The sequence below is a fragment of the Hemitrygon akajei genome, chromosome 1 (genome assembly GCF_048418815.1).
Source record: "Hemitrygon akajei chromosome 1, sHemAka1.3, whole genome shotgun sequence".
Classification (NCBI taxonomy): Eukaryota; Metazoa; Chordata; class Chondrichthyes; order Myliobatiformes; family Dasyatidae; genus Hemitrygon; species Hemitrygon akajei.
Genome location: NC_133124.1, coordinates 7,201,544 through 7,220,430, shown reverse-complemented (window position 1 = coordinate 7,220,430; position 18,887 = coordinate 7,201,544). Strand labels below are relative to the sequence as shown.

General features: G+C 41.2%; 1 protein-coding gene across 3 annotated transcripts in view; it reads right to left on the bottom strand.

Moving 5' to 3' along the window:
- Positions 1-18,887, bottom strand: part of reck (reversion-inducing-cysteine-rich protein with kazal motifs) — a 185,313-nt gene that overhangs the window by 129,019 nt on the left and 37,407 nt on the right. For 2 of the 3 annotated variants that reach the window (XM_073029289.1, XM_073029366.1), the window contains exons 2-4: positions 15,082-15,136; positions 8,563-8,619; positions 7,871-7,956 (exon numbers count right to left, since the gene is read on the bottom strand). In XM_073029289.1, coding sequence (XP_072885390.1) covers positions 7,871-7,943 — 73 coding nt within the window. In that variant the 5' untranslated portion in view covers positions 7,944-7,956; positions 8,563-8,619; positions 15,082-15,136. The remainder of the gene's footprint in view (positions 1-7,870; positions 7,957-8,562; positions 8,620-15,081; positions 15,137-18,887) is intronic. The other variant, XM_073029443.1, reaches the window with a different exon arrangement.

Genomic DNA, 18,887 nt, shown 5'->3' with positions numbered 1-18,887 from the left:
AATGCTGTTGATGTTGTTGACACAAAGTACACTGCAGATGCTGTGGTCAAATCAACACGTACAAACAAGCTGGATGAACTCAGCAGATCGGGCAGCATCCATTGAAATGAGCAGTCAACGTTTCGGGCTAAGACCCTTTGTCAGGACTTTGTTGATGATGTTAGCTTCTATTGTTTATATGATTTGTTTCGTGTTTTTTTTCCTCCTCTGTGGGCACTGGGGAGGGGGAGGGGTTGGCTTTTTTTTTTAATTGAGTTCTTTCGGGGCCTTTGCGCTGCCCGTAAGCAAACAAATTTCAAGGTTGTATAATTAAAACAATCTTTGATCATAAAGTACCTTGAAACTTTCAATCTCAGACATTTTCACCTCTAAATTTAGTATCTGTTGTGCAAAACTTACCTGCAAAGAGCTTTTGGACTCACTAATTTTACCCGTATGCGATTATATAAATTCAAGTGGCATCACTAAAGCAAAAGGCTTCTATTGTTAATAGTAACCACTTCACACTATGCTCTGACCAATAGTGTACTTCTGAGAAGAACCTTGCCTGTGCAAATTTGTAATGGTGATGGTCATGTCAATCAAGCAGAGAGACAATGCAAACTTTGGCAATGAGACATACTTTGATCCTTGACCAACACACCATAGCAACAACAGTTGCTTTCAACCAAAAAATGGGCTGAGGGCATAAACATACATTCCACAAGAATTCCTCACACAAACTACTAGTCAACACAAAAGTACTTTAAAAGGAAGAACACAAAAATCTTTGAACCAAATGAAGGTATGGTTAAAAATAAGTGTTCATAATAGCTTTTGAAGATCAGTGGGAGACAGACAAGTCAAGCAGTTTCAAAGACAGAATTTTACAACAGAATAATAAACAACAAATATTCCAGTGACAGGTGGGTGCAATGAAATAGTGCGAGATGGACATTCTTGGTTGGATCCAACAGTGAGGAAATAAACAAACAAGTCAGCTCAAAGAAATAAGTCTAGCAAAGGGTATTCAATTAGAACGGATCAAAGCTATGATCTAAAAACATGGATAATGTTCTCAGTGGAAATCTGCCGTCATGAATAACAGATGCAGAAATTTTATGTGGGAAAGGGTATCTGAAAGCAACAATGAAAAGAGCATTCTGGTCATGAAAGCATGAATTTGAGTTTGTTTGATAGTTTATTTATTTAGATACAGTGCAGAATAGTCCCTTCCATCTTTCTGAGCTGTGCCACCGAACAATCCCCGAATGAAACCCTAGCCGAATCACAGGACAATTTACAATGCCAACTGATATGTCTTTGGACTGTATTAAGAAACCAGAGTGCCCAGAGGATACCCACACAGTCATAGGGAGAATGTACAAACTCCTTACAGGTACTGGCCGCTTCTAGTGCCTCGCTGGAGTTGGAGGACATTCCGTGAGGGTGCGAGGGAGGAAGGAAAGGGCTTGTTTTGCTGTTTGTATTCTATGTTGCTGTGTTCTTTGTTGCTCTGCTCAGCATTGTGGGCATAGCTATGTTGGCACCTCAGGATGAATTGGAGAAAATGGAAAAGTTTTAATTTTCTGAATAGAAATACTTCCAATTTTGAACAATGAAGTCAATGGCAAAGGCTTGAAATATAGTTATCAATAAACCCTGAATCCTAAAAGGTTAGACAATACTACTGTATGTGGAAGACCAGTATCAAACATCTATCTAAACTCAGAGCCAGAGTCATACTGCACAGAAGTAAGCCTTACACATATAGGCTACTCCAACTTTCCAGCACTTGGCCTGCAGTTACCTATGCCTTAGCAATTTAAGTAGTTCCCTAAATAATTAGATATTATGAGAATCACTGCCTCCTTCACCCCCTCAGGCAGAGTTCCAGATCCCAACCACTCACTGACAGATAAAATTCTTAGCGACATATATAGAACGCTAGAGAAACACGGAACATCAGGCAGCATCTATGGGAAAGAGTAAACAGTCGATGTTTCAGCCGAGTCTCTTCTTCAGGATTAAGGAAGGGGGAGGATTCCAGAATAAAAAGGTGGAGAGAAAGGAAAGAGGCTAGCTGGAGGTGATAGTTGAAGCCAGGTGGGTGGAAAAGGTCAAGGATGGAGAAGAAAGAATATCATAGGAGAAGAGAGTGGACAAATAAAGAAGGGAAGGAAGGCACCCAAAGGAAAGCAACAGGCAGATGAGAAGTGAAAGGTCAGAGTAGGGAATAGAAGGTGGGGGGGAATGGGAGATATTTGTTCACTAGAAGGAGAAATAAATATTCATGCCATCAGGTTGGGGAGTATCCAGACGGAATATAAGGTGTTGTTCTTCCACCCTGAGGATGGCACAGACCCTTTCTAAACGTCCTGCCCGTTGCCTTAAATCCATGTCCTCTGGTTTTCTACACTTGTTATGGATCATACTATCCATCCTATACAGGTCTCCCAAGTTTGTATACACTTCGATCAGGTCCCCTCTCGGACTCCTCTGCTGCAAGGAAAACAAACCAATCCAGACCCTCCACACAAATGAAACTTTCTATACCCAAGTATGCATAACGCAAGCAAGTATGACGTTGTGGCCATCTTTGAAACTTGGCTAAAGGATGGCTGCCATTGGGAGTTGAAAGTCCAAGGATATACGGTGTATCAGAAAGATAGGTTAGTAGGCAGAAAGGGTGGTGTGGCCCTGTGTATAAGAAATAATATTAAATCATTAGAAAGGGATGACATAAGATCAGAAGGTGTAGAGTCTCTATGAATTGAGTTAAGAAATGGCAAGGGTAAAAAGACCCTAATGGCAGTTGTATACAGGCCTCGAAACAGCAGCCAGGATGTGGATTACAAATTACAACAGGAGATAGAAAAGGCATGTCAGAAGGGAAATGTCATGGTAATCGTTGGGGATCTTAACATGAAAGTGGATTGGGGAAAACTGGGTCAGTACTGGAACTCAAGAGAGAAAATTTGTAAAATGTCTAAGAGATGGCTTTTTAGAACAGCTTGTTGTTGAGCCTACTAGGGGATCGGCTGTGTTGGATTGGGTGTTGTGCAATGATCTGGAGATGATAAGAGAGCTTAAGGTTAAGGAACCATTAGGGAACAGTGATCACAATATGATCCGAATTCACTGAAACTAAATTCCAATGTTTCGGTAATTTCTGTGGAATAAAGGAAATTACAATGGCATGAGAAGGGAACTAGCCAAGGTTGGCTGGAAAGGGATACTAGCAGGAAGGACAGCAGAGCAACATTGGCTGGATTTTCTGAGAAAAATGAGGGAAGTGCAAGACAGATATATTCCAAATAATAAGAAATTGTCGAATGGAAGAAGGACACTACCATGGCTGACAAGTGAAGTCAGAGCCAAAGTAAAAGCAAAAGAGAGGGCATACAAGGAAGCCATAGCTAGTGGGAAAATAAGAGGAATGGGAAGCTTTTCAAAGCTTGCAGAAGAAAACTAAGGAAGGTCATTAGGAAGGGAAAGATGAACTATTAAAGAAAGCTGGTGACAAATATCAAAGAAGATACTAAAAGCTTTTTTGAGTATATAAAGAGTAAAAGAGAGTTGAGGATAGATATAGGACCAACAGAAAATGATGCTGGAGATATCGTAATGAGAGATGCAGGGATGGCAGAGGAACTGAATGCATATTTTGCACCAATCTTCACAGTGGAAGACATCTGCAGTATACAGGACATTCAAGAGTGTCAGAAAAGTGAAGTCTGTGCAGTGAAAATTACAACTGACAAGGTGCTCAGGAAGCTAATGGTCTAAGGGTGGATAAATCTCCTGGACCTGATGGAATGCACCCTCAGGTTCTGAAGGAAGTAGCTGGAGAGATTGCAGAGGCATCAACAATGATCTTTCAAGAATCAACTGATTCTGGCATTGTACCGGATGACTGGAAAACTGCAAATGTTACACCGCTATTTAAGAAGGGTAGGAGGCAGCAGAAAGGAAACCATAGACCTGTTAGCCTGACATTAGTGGTCGGGAAGTTGTTGGAATTGATCGTTAAGGAGGAGATTACAAAATACCTGGAGGAACATGACAAGATAGGCCAAAGCCAGCATGGTTTCCTGAAAGGAAAATCCTGCCTAACTAACCTACTGCAATTTTTTGAGGAACTTACAAGCAGGGTAGACAAAGGAGATGCAGTAGATATGGTGTACTTGGATTTTCAGAAGGCCTTTGACAAGGTAAGAGGCCATGGAATTACAGGGAAGTTACTTGCGAGGGTGGAGCATTGGCTGATCAGCAGAAAACACAGTGGGAATAAAGGGATCCTGTGCTGGCTGCTGGTTACCAGTGGAGTTCCACAGCGGTCGGTGTTGGGGCCACAGCTTTTTATGATGTATGTCAATGATTCAGACTTCGGGATTAACGGATTTGTGGCTAAATTTGTGGTGATACAAAGATAGGTGGAGGAGCGGGTAGTGTTGAGGAAACAAGAGAGCCTGCGGAAAGACTTAGATAGTTCAGGGGAATGGACAAAGTGGCAAATGAAATACAATGTTGTAAAGTGTATGATCATGCACTTTGGTGGAAGAAATAAACAGACAATTACTTAGATGGGGAGAGAATTCAAAATGCAGAGATGCAAAGATACCCTAAAGGTTAACTTCCATGTTGAGTCAGTTGTGAAGAAGACGAATGCAATGTTGGCATTCATTTCTAGAGGTATAGAATATAAGAGCAGGGATGTGATGTTGAGGCTCTATAAGGCACTTGTGAGACCACACTTGGAGTATTGTGTGCAGTTCTGGGCTCCTTATTTTAGAAAGGATATACTGACATTGGAGAAAGTTCAGAGAAGATTCACGAGAATGATTCCAGGAATGAAAGGGTTACTGTATGAGGACTGTCTGGCAGCTCTTGGGCTGTATTCCCTGGAGTTCAGGAGAAAGAGAGGTGATCTCGTAGAAGCATTAAAAATGTTAAAAAGCCTGAACAGATTAGATATGGCAAAGTTATTTCCCATGGTAGGGGAGTCTAGGACAAGAGGGCACCACCTCAGGATGGAAGGACGTTCATTTAGAACTGAGATGTGGAGAAATTACTTTAGTCAGAGGGTGGTAAATCTGTGGAATTTGTTGCCACGAGTGGCTGTGGAGGCCAAGTTATTGGGTATATTTATGGCAGAGATAGATTTTGATTAGCCAGGGCATCAAAGGGTATGGGGAGTGGAGGTGACTGGAAGAATTGGGTCAGCCCATGATTGAATGGCAGAGTAGACTCAATGGGCTGAATGGCCTACTTCTGCTCCTATACCTTATGGTCCCTTTGCACATGAGTTTTTTTGTATTTTCTCTCCTTTTAGAAAATAGTCAACCCTTTAATTTCTTCTACTAATGTGCATAACCATACACTTTCTGACACTTTATTCCATCTGCCATTTCTTTGCCTATTCTCCTAATCCAATTCCTTCTGTAGCCCCCTCTGCTTCCTCAAAACTACCTACCTCTCCATCTATCTTCATATTGTCTACAAACTTCAACAAAACCATCAATTCCATCATCCAAATCGTTGACATATAATGTAATATGAATCGGTCCCAACACATACCACTAGTCACCGGCAGCCAACCAGAAAAGTCTCCCTTTATTTCCACTCTTTGCTTCCTGCCAATCAGCCACTACTTTATCTATGCTCGAATCTTTCCTGTAATACCATGGGCTCGTAGCTTGTTAAGCAGCCTCATGTGTGGCACCTGGTCAAAAGCCTTCTTTTAAAAAAAAAATCAAATACACAACATCAATTGATTTCCCTTTGTCTGCCTTGCTTGTTATTTCTTCAAAGAATTCCAATAGATCTGTCAGGAAAGATTTGCTCTTGAGAAAACCAAGCTGACTATGGCCTGATTTTTCACGTGGCTCCAAGTACCTTGAGATCTTTTGCTTAATAATCAACTCCAACACCTTCCCAACCACTGAGGTCAGGCTAACCTGCCTATAGTTTCCTTTCTTCTGCCTCTCTCCCTTCTTGGAAAGTGGAGTGACATTTAGATACCTTAACATAATCCTTCACACTTTGAGACATTCATATCCAGTTCCTTAAGATTGTTATAACCAGGGGTGGTACTAGTGATAAGGTCCCACTATTTAGTAAATGCTCCCAATGGCGTGGGTTTCAAGTGGCCTCTGATAACCAAGTCCAGCTCCTGGCCTTCACACGTGGCTTAGCTACTAAACCCAACAGAACCCGGTTCTACTGACAGGAGAAGGGGCAAAGGCAGGTTACTGTCCCCTTAAAACCCTGAGGAAAAATCTGGAGCTGGAATCCCTAAGGCAGACCTATATCGAGTTCAATGTGACTAACAACTCCTGCACACCACTGGTGCCAAACTGTATCGGTCTCTGTTATCCCTTTGGGTTCATCAGATGTGTGAAGAGGGGGTGCTTGCTACACAGCTTGCTCTCCATATTGTACTGCCCTGGCTTGTACATACAGACAGTTAGGACACAACATCCATGGTCAACCCTGACTTAGAGGGCTACTACACTGACATCCAAATTGATAATGTACATAACAGCAAGACCCTGTGATATCATAGACTACCAGTCACAAAAAACACTCTCCACCATCACTCTTTCTCCTATTACCATGCCAAATTTAGATGCAATTTGCCAATGTTCCCTAGGTCTCTCATCTGAGCCCTCAACAAAGGTCTTGCTGAAGCTCATGTTTATTACATTAGCCATACTGACCTAGGCAACTATAGGCAGCACAATAGTGCAGTGGTTAGCAGAATGCTTCACTGTACCAGTGACCTAGGTTCAACTCCCGCCACTGCCTGCAAGGAGTTTGCACATTCCCTCCCTGACTGCGTTGGTTTCTTCCGGGTGCTCCAGTGTAAATTCATTCCATTTGGTAGGTTAATTGGTCCAGAGTCCCAGAGTGATAGAGCATGGATATAGGCCCCTCAGCCTAACGAGTCCATGCCAACTACAGTGCCCACCTGGCTATCCCTAATTACATGTGTTTGGCCCATATCGCAGTCCTAATTAGACCATCAGTCCATATCCCAAATACAGGATCAAAAGAAACCGCAGAGGGTTGTAGACTCAGTCAGCTCCAGCACAGGTACTAGCTTCCCCGCCATCGAGGACATCTTCAAAAATTGACCCCTCAAGACAACATCCATCATTAAGGACTTGCCCTCTTCCCATTACTGTCATCAGGGAGAAGAATTTGTAAATTGTCTCAAGATTAGGCTAGGATTAAATCAGGGGATTGCTGGGCAGCACGGCTCAAAAGGAGGGCCTGTTCCCCACTGTATCTCAATCCATCAATCAAAAAATAAATATTAATTAATATATTTTGTTACTTCAAAAATTTTCAACCAAATTTGTAACTCCCCAATTAAAGGCTCTGCGACGATCTTTGTCTTTCCATTCTACCTTGTGCAAATCTGCCACTGATATAATTTAATTTAAATGCCACTTTCCTCAACAAAGTTCAACAGACTGGAGATAGAACTTCTTGCAATTCTAGACAAATAACCTAAAAACAAGACCTTTAACAATATGCAACACGAGTGAATCTGCAGATGCTGGAAATAAATAAAAAACACAAAATGCTGGCAGAACTCAGCAGGCCAGACAGCATCTATGGGAGGAGGTAATAACGATGTTTCGGGCCCTCCTGATGAAGGGTTTCGGCCCAAAACGTCGTTATTACCTCTTCCCATAGATGCTGTCTGGCCTGCTGAGTTCTGCCAGCATTTTGTGTTTTTTACCTTTAACAATATGAAGTGTTTTGTAACTTGTAGGATTTCTCAAAAATGTGCCAATTTCTTTTTATTTTCTGGGCATTTGTGAAAGATATGAACAAAGAGGGATTAAATTTGACTGCTCTGCACAGGAAAATAACATACCTTCAGCTCCACATCTGAAGATCATCAGCACCAAAAATAGTAACGAAACTGCTAGCCTGCTGCTGTAGGCCATGAGGAAAAGGCTACTGCAAAACAAGGAAACACTTCAATCAGTAATCAACAGATTGCATTTCTTAAAACACAGTCACGAGATCACTAGAGCAGGGGCTCCCAACATTTTTTATGCCATGGACCAATACCATTAAGCAAGGGGTCCATGGACCCCAGGTTGGGAACCCTTGTACTCGAGTATCTAACTTACACTCTCCTTTCACAACAGTGATACCACGTTGCTTTGGAACCAACAAGAAAATTCGATTTTGTGATCGTGCAAAAACTTACTGCTAAAACACAGCTCTGTTCAGGGTTGCCTGAAGAAATTTTAATTACTAATGCAAATAAAATAACTAAGCACAAGTTAGCATTTGATTTCTGTAAATCAGAGAAACCTTCAGGCTGATGTGTGGCAGTCGTTCTCAGATTAAGGCTGAGGCATGCAATTCTGTCAAAAGATCAGGCCAAATGTATTTAACTCTGGCTACAGTTCAGTAAAGAAATACTGGCAGTAACATCCTCTTTATAAATCAGCACGTCTCTGATTTTTCCATCTTCTGAATTAAAATACAGCAGTCAGAGACAAGCTGAAGCTCATTTGCGGACACATCTGAGCAAACTTTTTCCACTCAACTCACCACTGAGGTATGTGGTGGAACACTGATGTTGCTGTAACTACTCAGGTCAGGCAGCATCTGCAGAGAGAAAAAAGAACTAATATTTCAGTTTGAAGACCTATTTAAAAGGGAAGGCAAAACAGGTTTGTGTTAAACCAAACACACTAAATAGTAGGAGCTATTAAGAGAAGTCTAAAACTATTTTCCTTAACCAACAATAAACTGAATAAAGCTGATAAAATAATTATGAAGGAAGTAATAGCACTGATTCTTCATGATGCATTGACTGCATGACAGCAGAGCCATGGCATCAGAGTATTACAACACAGAAATAGGCCTTCAGTCCATCTAGTTTGTGTCAAACTGTTATTGTGCCTCAACCTGCACTCTCCATATTCCTCCAACCATGAACTTATCCAAATTTCTCTTAAATGGTGAAACTGAACCTGCAAATTCTCAAACTAAATGGCTCTTCATAAGGCCTTGGATCAACTGGACAATACAAACCCCTACGTCACGATGTTATTCATTGACTATAGCTCAGCATTAGACCATCAAGAATCATTATGAGAGAAAAGATGAAATATGAAAGCAAGCTAGCAAACAATATCAAAGTGGATAGTAAAAGCTTTTTCAACTATTTAAAAAATTAAAGAGCAATGAGAGTGGATAGAGGACTGTGAAAAAATGAGGCTGGAGAAATAATAACAGGGGACAAGGAGATAGCAGATGAACTAAATGATTATTTTGCATCAGTCTTCCCTATGGAAGACACTAGTAGTGTTTCTGGTGTTGCAGGGTGCGAGGGAAGAGAAGTAAGTGCAGTTACTATTATGAGGGAGAAGGTGCCCAAAAAGCTGAAAGACCTAAAGATACACAAAACACCCAGACCAGATGAACTGCACTCTTTGGGTTCTGAAGGAGGTAGCGTTAGAGATTGTGGAGGCATTAGTAATGATCTTTCAAGGATCACTGGACTCTGGCAAGGTGCCAGAGGGCTGGAAAATTGCAAATGTCACTCCACTCTAAGAACAGAGGGAGAAAGCAGAAAGGAAATTATAGACCAGTTAGCCTGACCTCAGTGGTTGGGAAGATGTTGGAGTCAATTATTAAGGATAAAGTTATGGCGTACTTGGTGATATGGGGCAAGGAAAGACAAAGTCAGCATGGTTTCCTTAAGGGAAAATCTTGCCTGACGAACGTTTTGGAAATCTTTGAGATTACGAGTGGGATAAATAAAAGGGATGCAATGGATGTTGTATATTTGTACCTTCAGAAGGCCTTTGACAAGGCGCCACACGAGGCAGCTTACGAAGTTAAGAGCCCATGGCATATTAGGAAAGTTACTAGCATGGTTAGAGCATTGGCTAATTGGTAGGAGGCAGCAAGTGGGAATAAAAGGATCCTTTTCCGACTGGCTGCCAGTCACTAGTGGTGTTCCACTTGGGTCGGTGTCAGGACCACTTCTTTTTATGGTTTATATAAATGATTTAGATGATGGAATAGATGGCTTTGTTGCCAAGTTTGCAGATGATACAAAGATTGGTGGAGGCGCAGGTAGTGTTAAGGAAACAAGGTCGCAGAAGGACTTAGATTATGAGAATGGGCAAGAGAGTGGCAAATGAAAATGCATGGCCATGCACTTCAGGAGTAGAAATAAATGTGCAGACTGTTTTCTAAATGGGGAGAAAATCCAAAAATCTGAATGCAATGGGAATTGGGAGTCCTTGTGCAGAGTACCATAAGGGTTAATTTAAGTAGAGTCGGTGGTGAGGAAGGCAAATGCAATGTTTGCATTCATTTCAAGAGGTCGAGAATACAAGAGCAGGAATGTGGTGCTGAGGCTTTATAAGGCACTGGCGAGGCATCACCTTGGGTACTGTGAACAAATTTTAGGAACGAAAGGGTTATCATACGAGCGATGTTTGATGGCTCTGGCCACGTACTCATTGGAATTCAGAAGGATGAGGGGGGATCTCATTGAAACCTTTCAAATGTTGAAAGGCCTAGAAAGAGTAGATGTGGAAAGGATGTTTCCCATGATGGGAGTGTCTAGGACAAGAGGGGATAGCCTCAGGACAGAGGGGCGTTCATTTAAAATAGGTGGTAAATTTGTGGAATTTGTTACTACAGGCAGCAGTGGAGGCCAGGTCATTGGATGCATTTAAGGCAGAGTATGATAGGTTATTGATTGGACATGGCATCAAAGGTTACTGGGAGAAGGCCGGGGAGCGGGCTGAGGAGTGGGGAGAAAAGAGTATCAATCATGATTGAATGGCGGTGCAGACTCGATGGGCCAAATGGCCTAATTCTGCTCCCTTATCTTATGGTCCAAAGATGTAGTCCATAATTAAGGACCCCCATCACCCAGGGCACACCCTCTTCTTATTGTCACCATCAAAGGAGGCACTGAAGCCAGAAGGCACACACTCAGCAATTCAGGAATAGCTTCTTCCCCTCTGACATATGATTCCTAAATGGAAATTGCACCCCTGGACACTACCTCACTGTTTAAAATATATATATTTCTGTTATTGCACTATTTTCAATCTATTTATAATACATATACATACTTACAGTGATTGATTTACTTATTTTTCTTTCTATATTATCATGTATTGCATTGTACTGCTGCTGCTAAGTAAACAAATTTCACAACACATGCTGGTGATTCTGATATGCTTTGCTTGAGCCAACGGCCAGAGTGCAAAGATATGCAGGGTCACCATGCTCCTGGTGCTGACATATCATGCACAAAGCTTACTAACCTGGCATCTTTGGAATATGGGACACAACAGGAGCACCCAAAGGAAACCCAATTGGTCACCAGGAGAGCATACAAATTGCTTACAGAGAGCGCAGGGAACTGAATACGGGTCACTGGCACTGTAAAGCGTGAGGCTAACTGCTGTGCTAATGAGGGGTATCAAGGCTCTGGTCAGGAAAAATAAAGCACGTGTCAGGCATAGGAACTGGGATCAAGCAAGTTCTTTGGGAAGTAGAACAGATGAAGGAAATGAAGGATTAGAAGGGACAAGAGATATTGTTGGGAGATAAAATTCTGATAGATTCTATTATGTTACTCAGAGATAGAAGGTACGCTCAGATCAATGTGGCAATCTATGTGTGGAGCCACAGGAGATGAGTAAAGTCTTAAATGAATATTTCACATTTGTATCGACCACAAAGGACACGGAAGGAAGAAAACATAGCAACATCATGGAGGTGGTGCTGATGGTCTTTAAGTACATAAAGGTGGAAAATGCCCAGGGACTGACTATTTTTATCCTGGGACATGTGGAAAGCAAGGCAGGTGATTGCCGGGACTGAAACAGGGATTTTTGTACCTTCAAAGTGAGGTACCAGAAGACGGGAGGGGGCTGATAGTGTGTCTTTACTTAAGGAGAGCTGCATGCAAAAAAAATAAGGAAACTACAAATGAGACAGTGGGATAAAAGTTACTAGAAGGGGTCCTGAGGACCAGGACTTATTTGCAATTAAGTAGGCAAGGGCTGATTTTCAAAAGGTGGTGCCTCGGGATGGTGGCTTTCATCACCTTCAAGATCCAGGGTATGCCCTCTTCTCATTACAGCTGTCAGGGAGGTAGTACAAGAGCCTGAAGATGTTCACTCAACAGTTTTAGAACATCTTCCCCTCCGCCATCAGATTTCTGATTGGCCCCATGAACATGACTCACTATTTTGCTCTCTTTTTGTTCTTTTTTTTTTATACATTTGTTATTGTAACTTACATTGTACTGTACTGGTGCCACAAAACAACCAGATTCACAATATACGTCAGTGATAATAAACCTACTTCTGACTCGTTTCTTGGGAAATCAATTCCATAAATGTGAACTTTTTCTTTTGAAGAGGTGACTAGGAGCATTAATAAGGAAAGGGCCATAGATATTATATACAATGGACTTTAGCAAAGACTTTCGCAAGGCAGACTGGATCACACAATTAGAAGGTTGAGAGAACAAAATGGATACAAAATTGGCTCGGTGCCAGAAGTCAGAGTGGAAGTGGAGGGGCTGGTTTGCATATTTAAGTCAGAATCAGATTTAATATCACCCAAATATGTAATGACATTTGTAACTTTACAGCAATAGTACAATGAAATAAATGATAAACAAGTGCAATCACCAACAGCGTTATATTTTATTTAGCGATACAGCACAGTGTAGGCTCTTCCTGCCCTTTGAACCATGCCACCCCAGCAACCCCCGACATACCCTATTTAACCCTAACCTAATCATGGAACAATTTACAATGACCAATTAACCTCCCAATACGTTTTTGGACTACAGGAGGAAATCGGAGCATCCAGAGGAAACCCACACATTCTACGGGGAGGACGTAGAGACTCTTTACAGAACAGCACCAGAATACCCCGAGTTGTGATAGCGCTGTGCGGCTCTGGGATTAGTGCTGGCTCCTCTGTTGTTTGTCTTTATACTTTAATAATGTGGAAGTAAATGCAAGTGGCATGAACTTTTACTGATTTGTACTCTGTAATTAAATAACATAAGCTGAAGATGATCACCTGAAAACCAAGGAAAGTGAGCATTTGATTCTTTTGGGAATGTGGAATACCAGCCCCGTGCAACTAGACAAATCAAGATGTCATGGTACTGTACTGGTTAGCACAACTCTTTACAGTACCAGTGACCCAGGTTCAGTTCCTGCCGCTGTCTGTAAGGAATTTGTATATTTTCCCTGTGATCACATGGGTTTCCGCCAGCTGCTCGTTTCCTCTCACAGTCCAAAGGTGTTCAGGTTAATCGCTCATTGTAAATTTTCCAGTGATTAGGCTCGGGTTAAGTTGGGAGTTGCTGGGCCAGATTGAAGGACTGGAAGGGCCTATTCCGCACTGTATCTCAATAAAGTAAAAAAAAAATAAGAATCCGGGTCACCTTCTACAAAGGAAACAGGGGAACCATCTGAAAAATCAAGAGCACAGGAATACTACTGGGTAACCCTTTCTAGGACACAGCAATGGTCCAATAAGGAAAACAGCCAACAATGACAAATGGGCATTGGTCTGAAAAAGTCTCCTTCACAAATACTGCCTGTACTGCTAAATATTTCTATGATTATGCCCCTCCCAAAATATGCCTTGCACCCAAAGGAACACCCCAGATATGACAATTACTTGCCGTACTGTATGCAGACTTCCAAAGTCAAGAGTGGAACTATCCCAGTGCAGCAGCTTTTCCACTTTAAAAACTTTCCTGCATAGGTCTCCTACTGTTACTGGATACAGGACATCTGGACATCCAACCTATGCTTTTAAATCAGAACTGTAGCATTTGCAGCTTCTCAGAGCCAATAAGAAAGTCGTATAGATTGTGCTCCCTCAAGTAAAAAGGGTAAAAATAAGAAACCCTTAATCTGGATTCAATGAACTCTAGGGAAATGAAAGAAATTAAAAATTGCAACAAGTCTGCTTTCTTCATTTCAATGAAAATTAGCTCAACACATCGCCCTCTTTAAGGTGGTTGGCTGAAGGTGAATTCATAAATGAAGGCATCACTCAGCTGCCAGAGCAGATAAAAAATAAACACTTCCCTGATAACTTGAATGCACACTAGACTCTCCTCTCTCCAGCCAACAAGAGAAAAAGTTGCAGTCTGAGGAAAATACAGCAAATTACCAGACCAAGTTGTGAAGATCAATGATTCTGTTAAAATCATTGTGAAGCAAGCAAACATATCTTGTTATCTTTCATTTAATAAATATCTTACCATTGAGCATAAATTTATCATTTGCTAACGGAGCAAAGTTGACACCATGAAGTCACTTAGTTACGAGATAATTTTAGGGAATGCTCAGCTGCCTTCTGCACTTAAATAATTCAGCAGAAGAGTGTCAGTAATATTGTATGCATTATTTACAAAATGTTGGTTTGTGATTTTGCTGTTTTGATCAATTTATTTGCCAGTTTCTTCTGAATTTGGATTGGTTAAGCTTGGGTATCAGTTGATTTTGTTTAACAATGATTTGGGTGAGATGATAGATGTTCTTTTATATGCCAGAGTTTTACTACTCACATGAATCAGATGAGATTTCAACTGGACTTTGGTTTACACGGCAGACTTCTACCACCCACCAGGTTCATGATTTTGATTAAATAAAACAACATTTGAAATGTTATATGATCAGGACACAAAGAAAGTACAAACAAATTAGAAACGCAAACATGAGGAAATCTGGAATGCTGGAAATTCAAGCAACACACACAAAATGCTGGTGGAACGCAGCAGGCCAGGCAGCATCTATAGGAAGAAGCACTGTTGACGTTTCGGGCCAAGACCCTTCATCAGGACTAACTGAAAGAATACTATCTTTTCTTTCACTTAGTCCTGACGAAGGGTCTAGGCCCGAAACGTCGACAGTGCTTCTTCCTATAGATGCTGCCTGGCCTGCTGTGTTCCACCAGCATTTTGTGTGTGTTGAACAAACTAGAATTATGATCAATTAAATTATCACCATCTTACAGTTGCAGACAAATCACACAGATATTTTGTAAATTTACCAATGATGGTTGTAGAAGGTAGCATCTCCTGGAGGGTCCCATTTACCCTCTTGATCTGTAATACAGAAAAAGAGAACTTGTTAAATACCTTTCTTCCTCTTTCATACTTCACTACCAATCACACTCTTTCACTTCGCACCCTTCATGTTTGTTATTTTAATCCACTGTGCAAACATTTATCATTCTGTGATATTTTGCAATGCAAAGTACCCCATTCCATTTTTCAACCACCGGACAATCACTCACAGGAGAGATTTAAAACTGGGCAACATGACTTGTCCATTTCCTTGCACTTTTTTTCCAAACCCATTTCAACGACATATCCTTTTACTTTCCACACTAAAGAGAATTCATGAACCATCCAGGAGTATAGAGGTTAGCTTAACACAGTTGCAGTGTTAGAAATTGGGTTCAATTCCCACTGTAGGAGCCACATATCTATTTATTGCCCACCTCTATTGGATTTGTGTTGCTTATCCTCACTGGGTTAAGGTAATTTGTCACGTAGCTTTGGGTGGTGGTAGAAATAAACAGCCCCTGTTCACCTGCAAGGCAGCATAGAGAGGCGACAAGTAGAGAGTGTGTTTTTTGTTGACTGCTCGTCCTTGTTTGAATTTGATCCAATTATGTTCACTTTTGTTTTACACGAATTACAGAAGGCAAATGATTTTATTGTTGGTTTGTAATAAAGGATTTGTGTTAGTTGAAAGCACGTCATACAGTGTGATACTCCTTCACTTTGCCTCTCAGAGACTTTTAGTTTGTATTCAAGCAGTCGCTACAACACCACCCAACCCCCCCACCCTGTGAAGAGCTCATACATTCTCCCTGTGACTGCGTGGGTTTCCTCCCACAGTTCAAAGATATATAGGTTAGTAAGTTAATTTGTCACATGACTCCAATTAGGCAATGCCAGGCATGTTGGGCTGGTTGCCATGCTATATCTGTAAATAAAATAAAAAATAAAATCAAAGTTTGTCACCAGTAAGTGGACATTGAACCAGCATATCAATCAAGATGGTTGGCTGTGTGATTACAAAGCACAATTTTTTGGCATTTTTCATAAAAATATTTGTAACCAATCATGCATTTACAACATATTATTTTGGGAATGAAATATGTCAAAATCTGAAAGCAAGCTACTTGGGAATCAGTAATTTTTGCCCCTCATATCGAGAAGTGTAAATCTTCCCCCAAGCCATCAGACTCCTCAATACCCAGAGCCTGGACTGACACCAACTTACTGCCCACTACTGTGCCTATTGTCTTGTTTATTATTTATTGTAATGCCTGCACTGTTTTGTGCACTTTATGCAGTCCTGGGTAGGTCTGTAGTCTAGTGCAGATTTTTTCTGTGTTGTTTTTACATAGTTCAGTGTAGTTTTTGTACTGTTTCATGTAGCACCATGGTCCTGAAAAACGTTGTTTCATTTTGACTGTCTACTGTACCAGCAGTTATGGTCGAAATGACAATAAAAAGTGACTTAACTTGGAATGCTCCCTCCATCTGACTGAATGGGTTAATCCACTTCTCATGCAATCAAAACACTTGGGAAATTTCCAACAAGCACAATAAGTAGTTAATTGTTCCTTTTCAAAAAAAAAATCCTTCAAAGCCTAAATTAAAGCCACATGTTTGAAAGTGTTCATAACTGCGGGAGTCCAGCTACAGCATATTGCAGCAGTGGCTCAATATTTTTTCCCCAGTAACTTTCTTTGAAAGGGGGTTTGGAATGCAATGCCTGTCAGTACACAGAAATTTTCAATAACTGTTCTTAGAAGTGCATGTGATAAATAGTTGAAAGACAAAATCTGCTCCATGTATATGAAAGTGCCATTGAGTGCAATGAACTTTGAAATGGTTGGCAGCGGTTCAATGAATTAAGTGACCTCCTTCTGTAGGGTATGACCCAACAATATTTTTTTAAATTTTGCTGATGAACTAGATGGCTTATTCCCATGCACAGTTTGCACGTAAACTCTGGTGCCACAATGAAATCAGATTGGCAGATCAGTCCATAATCAACAATTTCGGTTGCAATTGATAGATTCTTGATTAATCAGGGCATCATGAGTTACGGAGAGAAAACAGAAGAATGGTGTTGAGAGAGATGATACATCAGCCATGATGGAATGGTGGAGCAGACACTGTTGACCGATTGGCCCAACTGTGCTCCAATATCTCATGGTCTTCTGGTGAATTCATTTAACCAGACAAGCTCAAGCTGTATCCAAAATGTCCCCACAGAGTTCTAAACAAGCTCCATTGTCAGACTAAGACTCATTCATCCAGGTGCAAACTTAAGGTACTTTTCTATTCCCTGATCCATTATGAATAGAAACTTCCCCTGGCTCAACAACACCCTGAAGGAATCTCAACCCCCATCAGAGATACCTGTAGTTCCAAATGTTGTCTTTTGACTTTCTCGCAACTCAGTCATGCATTAACAAATGTTTGCAAATGAAGACTGCTGATAATAGCGTGAACTGTTATTTTATTGTACATTTCGTTCGCTTTCAAGAAGTATTCCCATGTTACTACCAGCTATTTGTAAAACAAACAAGGTCCAAAGGAGAACTAGCAAAAAAACATGCAAATGAGGGTTAACTGTGAATGAAAACGTCTATTGAAGTTCATCCATCTAATTTCTTCGTGCAGCTTTAGGCTGTCAGCTTATCTTTAATATTTTCAAATCTTTCTTTCCCACGTAGCAAAAATATTAATGAGAAAACAATAGCAAAATAAAAGAAAAAATCCTTACAATCAATAACTTATTAACTTGATTCCCTGATCAAAATATTCATATAAGTCTACATGTAATTTATAGAGGGCTACAGGTAAGCATAGTAATTCCTAAGCTAGGGACATGTTTGGCACAACATTGTGGGCCGAAGGCCCCGCATTGTGCTGTAGGTTTTCTATGTTTCTATCTGGACTTAGTTGAGAATATTTACCTGTGTGAGGAAAGTAAAAATTCATACATTAGGAAGGTCTGTCACCTTGCATGCAGAATGTACTATGAAAGCAGACAGAGACCCTCCATTGGTCAGGGTGGCCCTTACATTCACGTGGTCCATCTCTGACACCTCCCTCCCCTTTCTCAATCTCTGCCTCCATCTCTGGAGACGAACTGTCAACTGATACATTTTATAAACCTACTTATTCCTATGGTTATCTCGACTATACCTCCTTCCATTCTCTCTCCTGTAACAATGCTGTTCCCTTCTCTCAAGTTTCTTCGCCTCTGCTCCCAGATGCGGCTTTCCATCCCTCTACTATTGATGCTGCCTTCATCTGCATCTCCTCCATTTCCCAAACATCCATGCTCACTCCATCTCCTGCCCCCTTAAAAGCGATAGAGACCCTATTGTCCTAACCTACCAGCCCATCAGACTTCACATCCAACACATGTCCTGAGGACAACTTCCACAACTTCTGTCATCTCCAAAGTAATCCTACCACCAAACGGTACGGCAACACACAAAATGCTGGAGGAACTCAGCAGGCCAGACAGGAAAAGAGTACAGTCGACATTTCGGGCCGAGACCCTTCAGCAGGACTGAAGAAAAAAAGCTCTACATCGGTGAGACCTGCCATAAATTGGGGGACCACTTCTTCAAGCACCAATACACCATTCGTTTTAAGTAGGACTTCCCCGGTGGCCAAGTATTTTAATTCCCGTTTTGACATGTCAGTCTATGGCCTTTTGTGCCAAGATGAGGTGGGAGAGCAACACCCTATACTCCACTCAGATGGCATGAATTGGTTTCTCCTTCCAATAAACAAATTTCCCTACCTTCCTCTA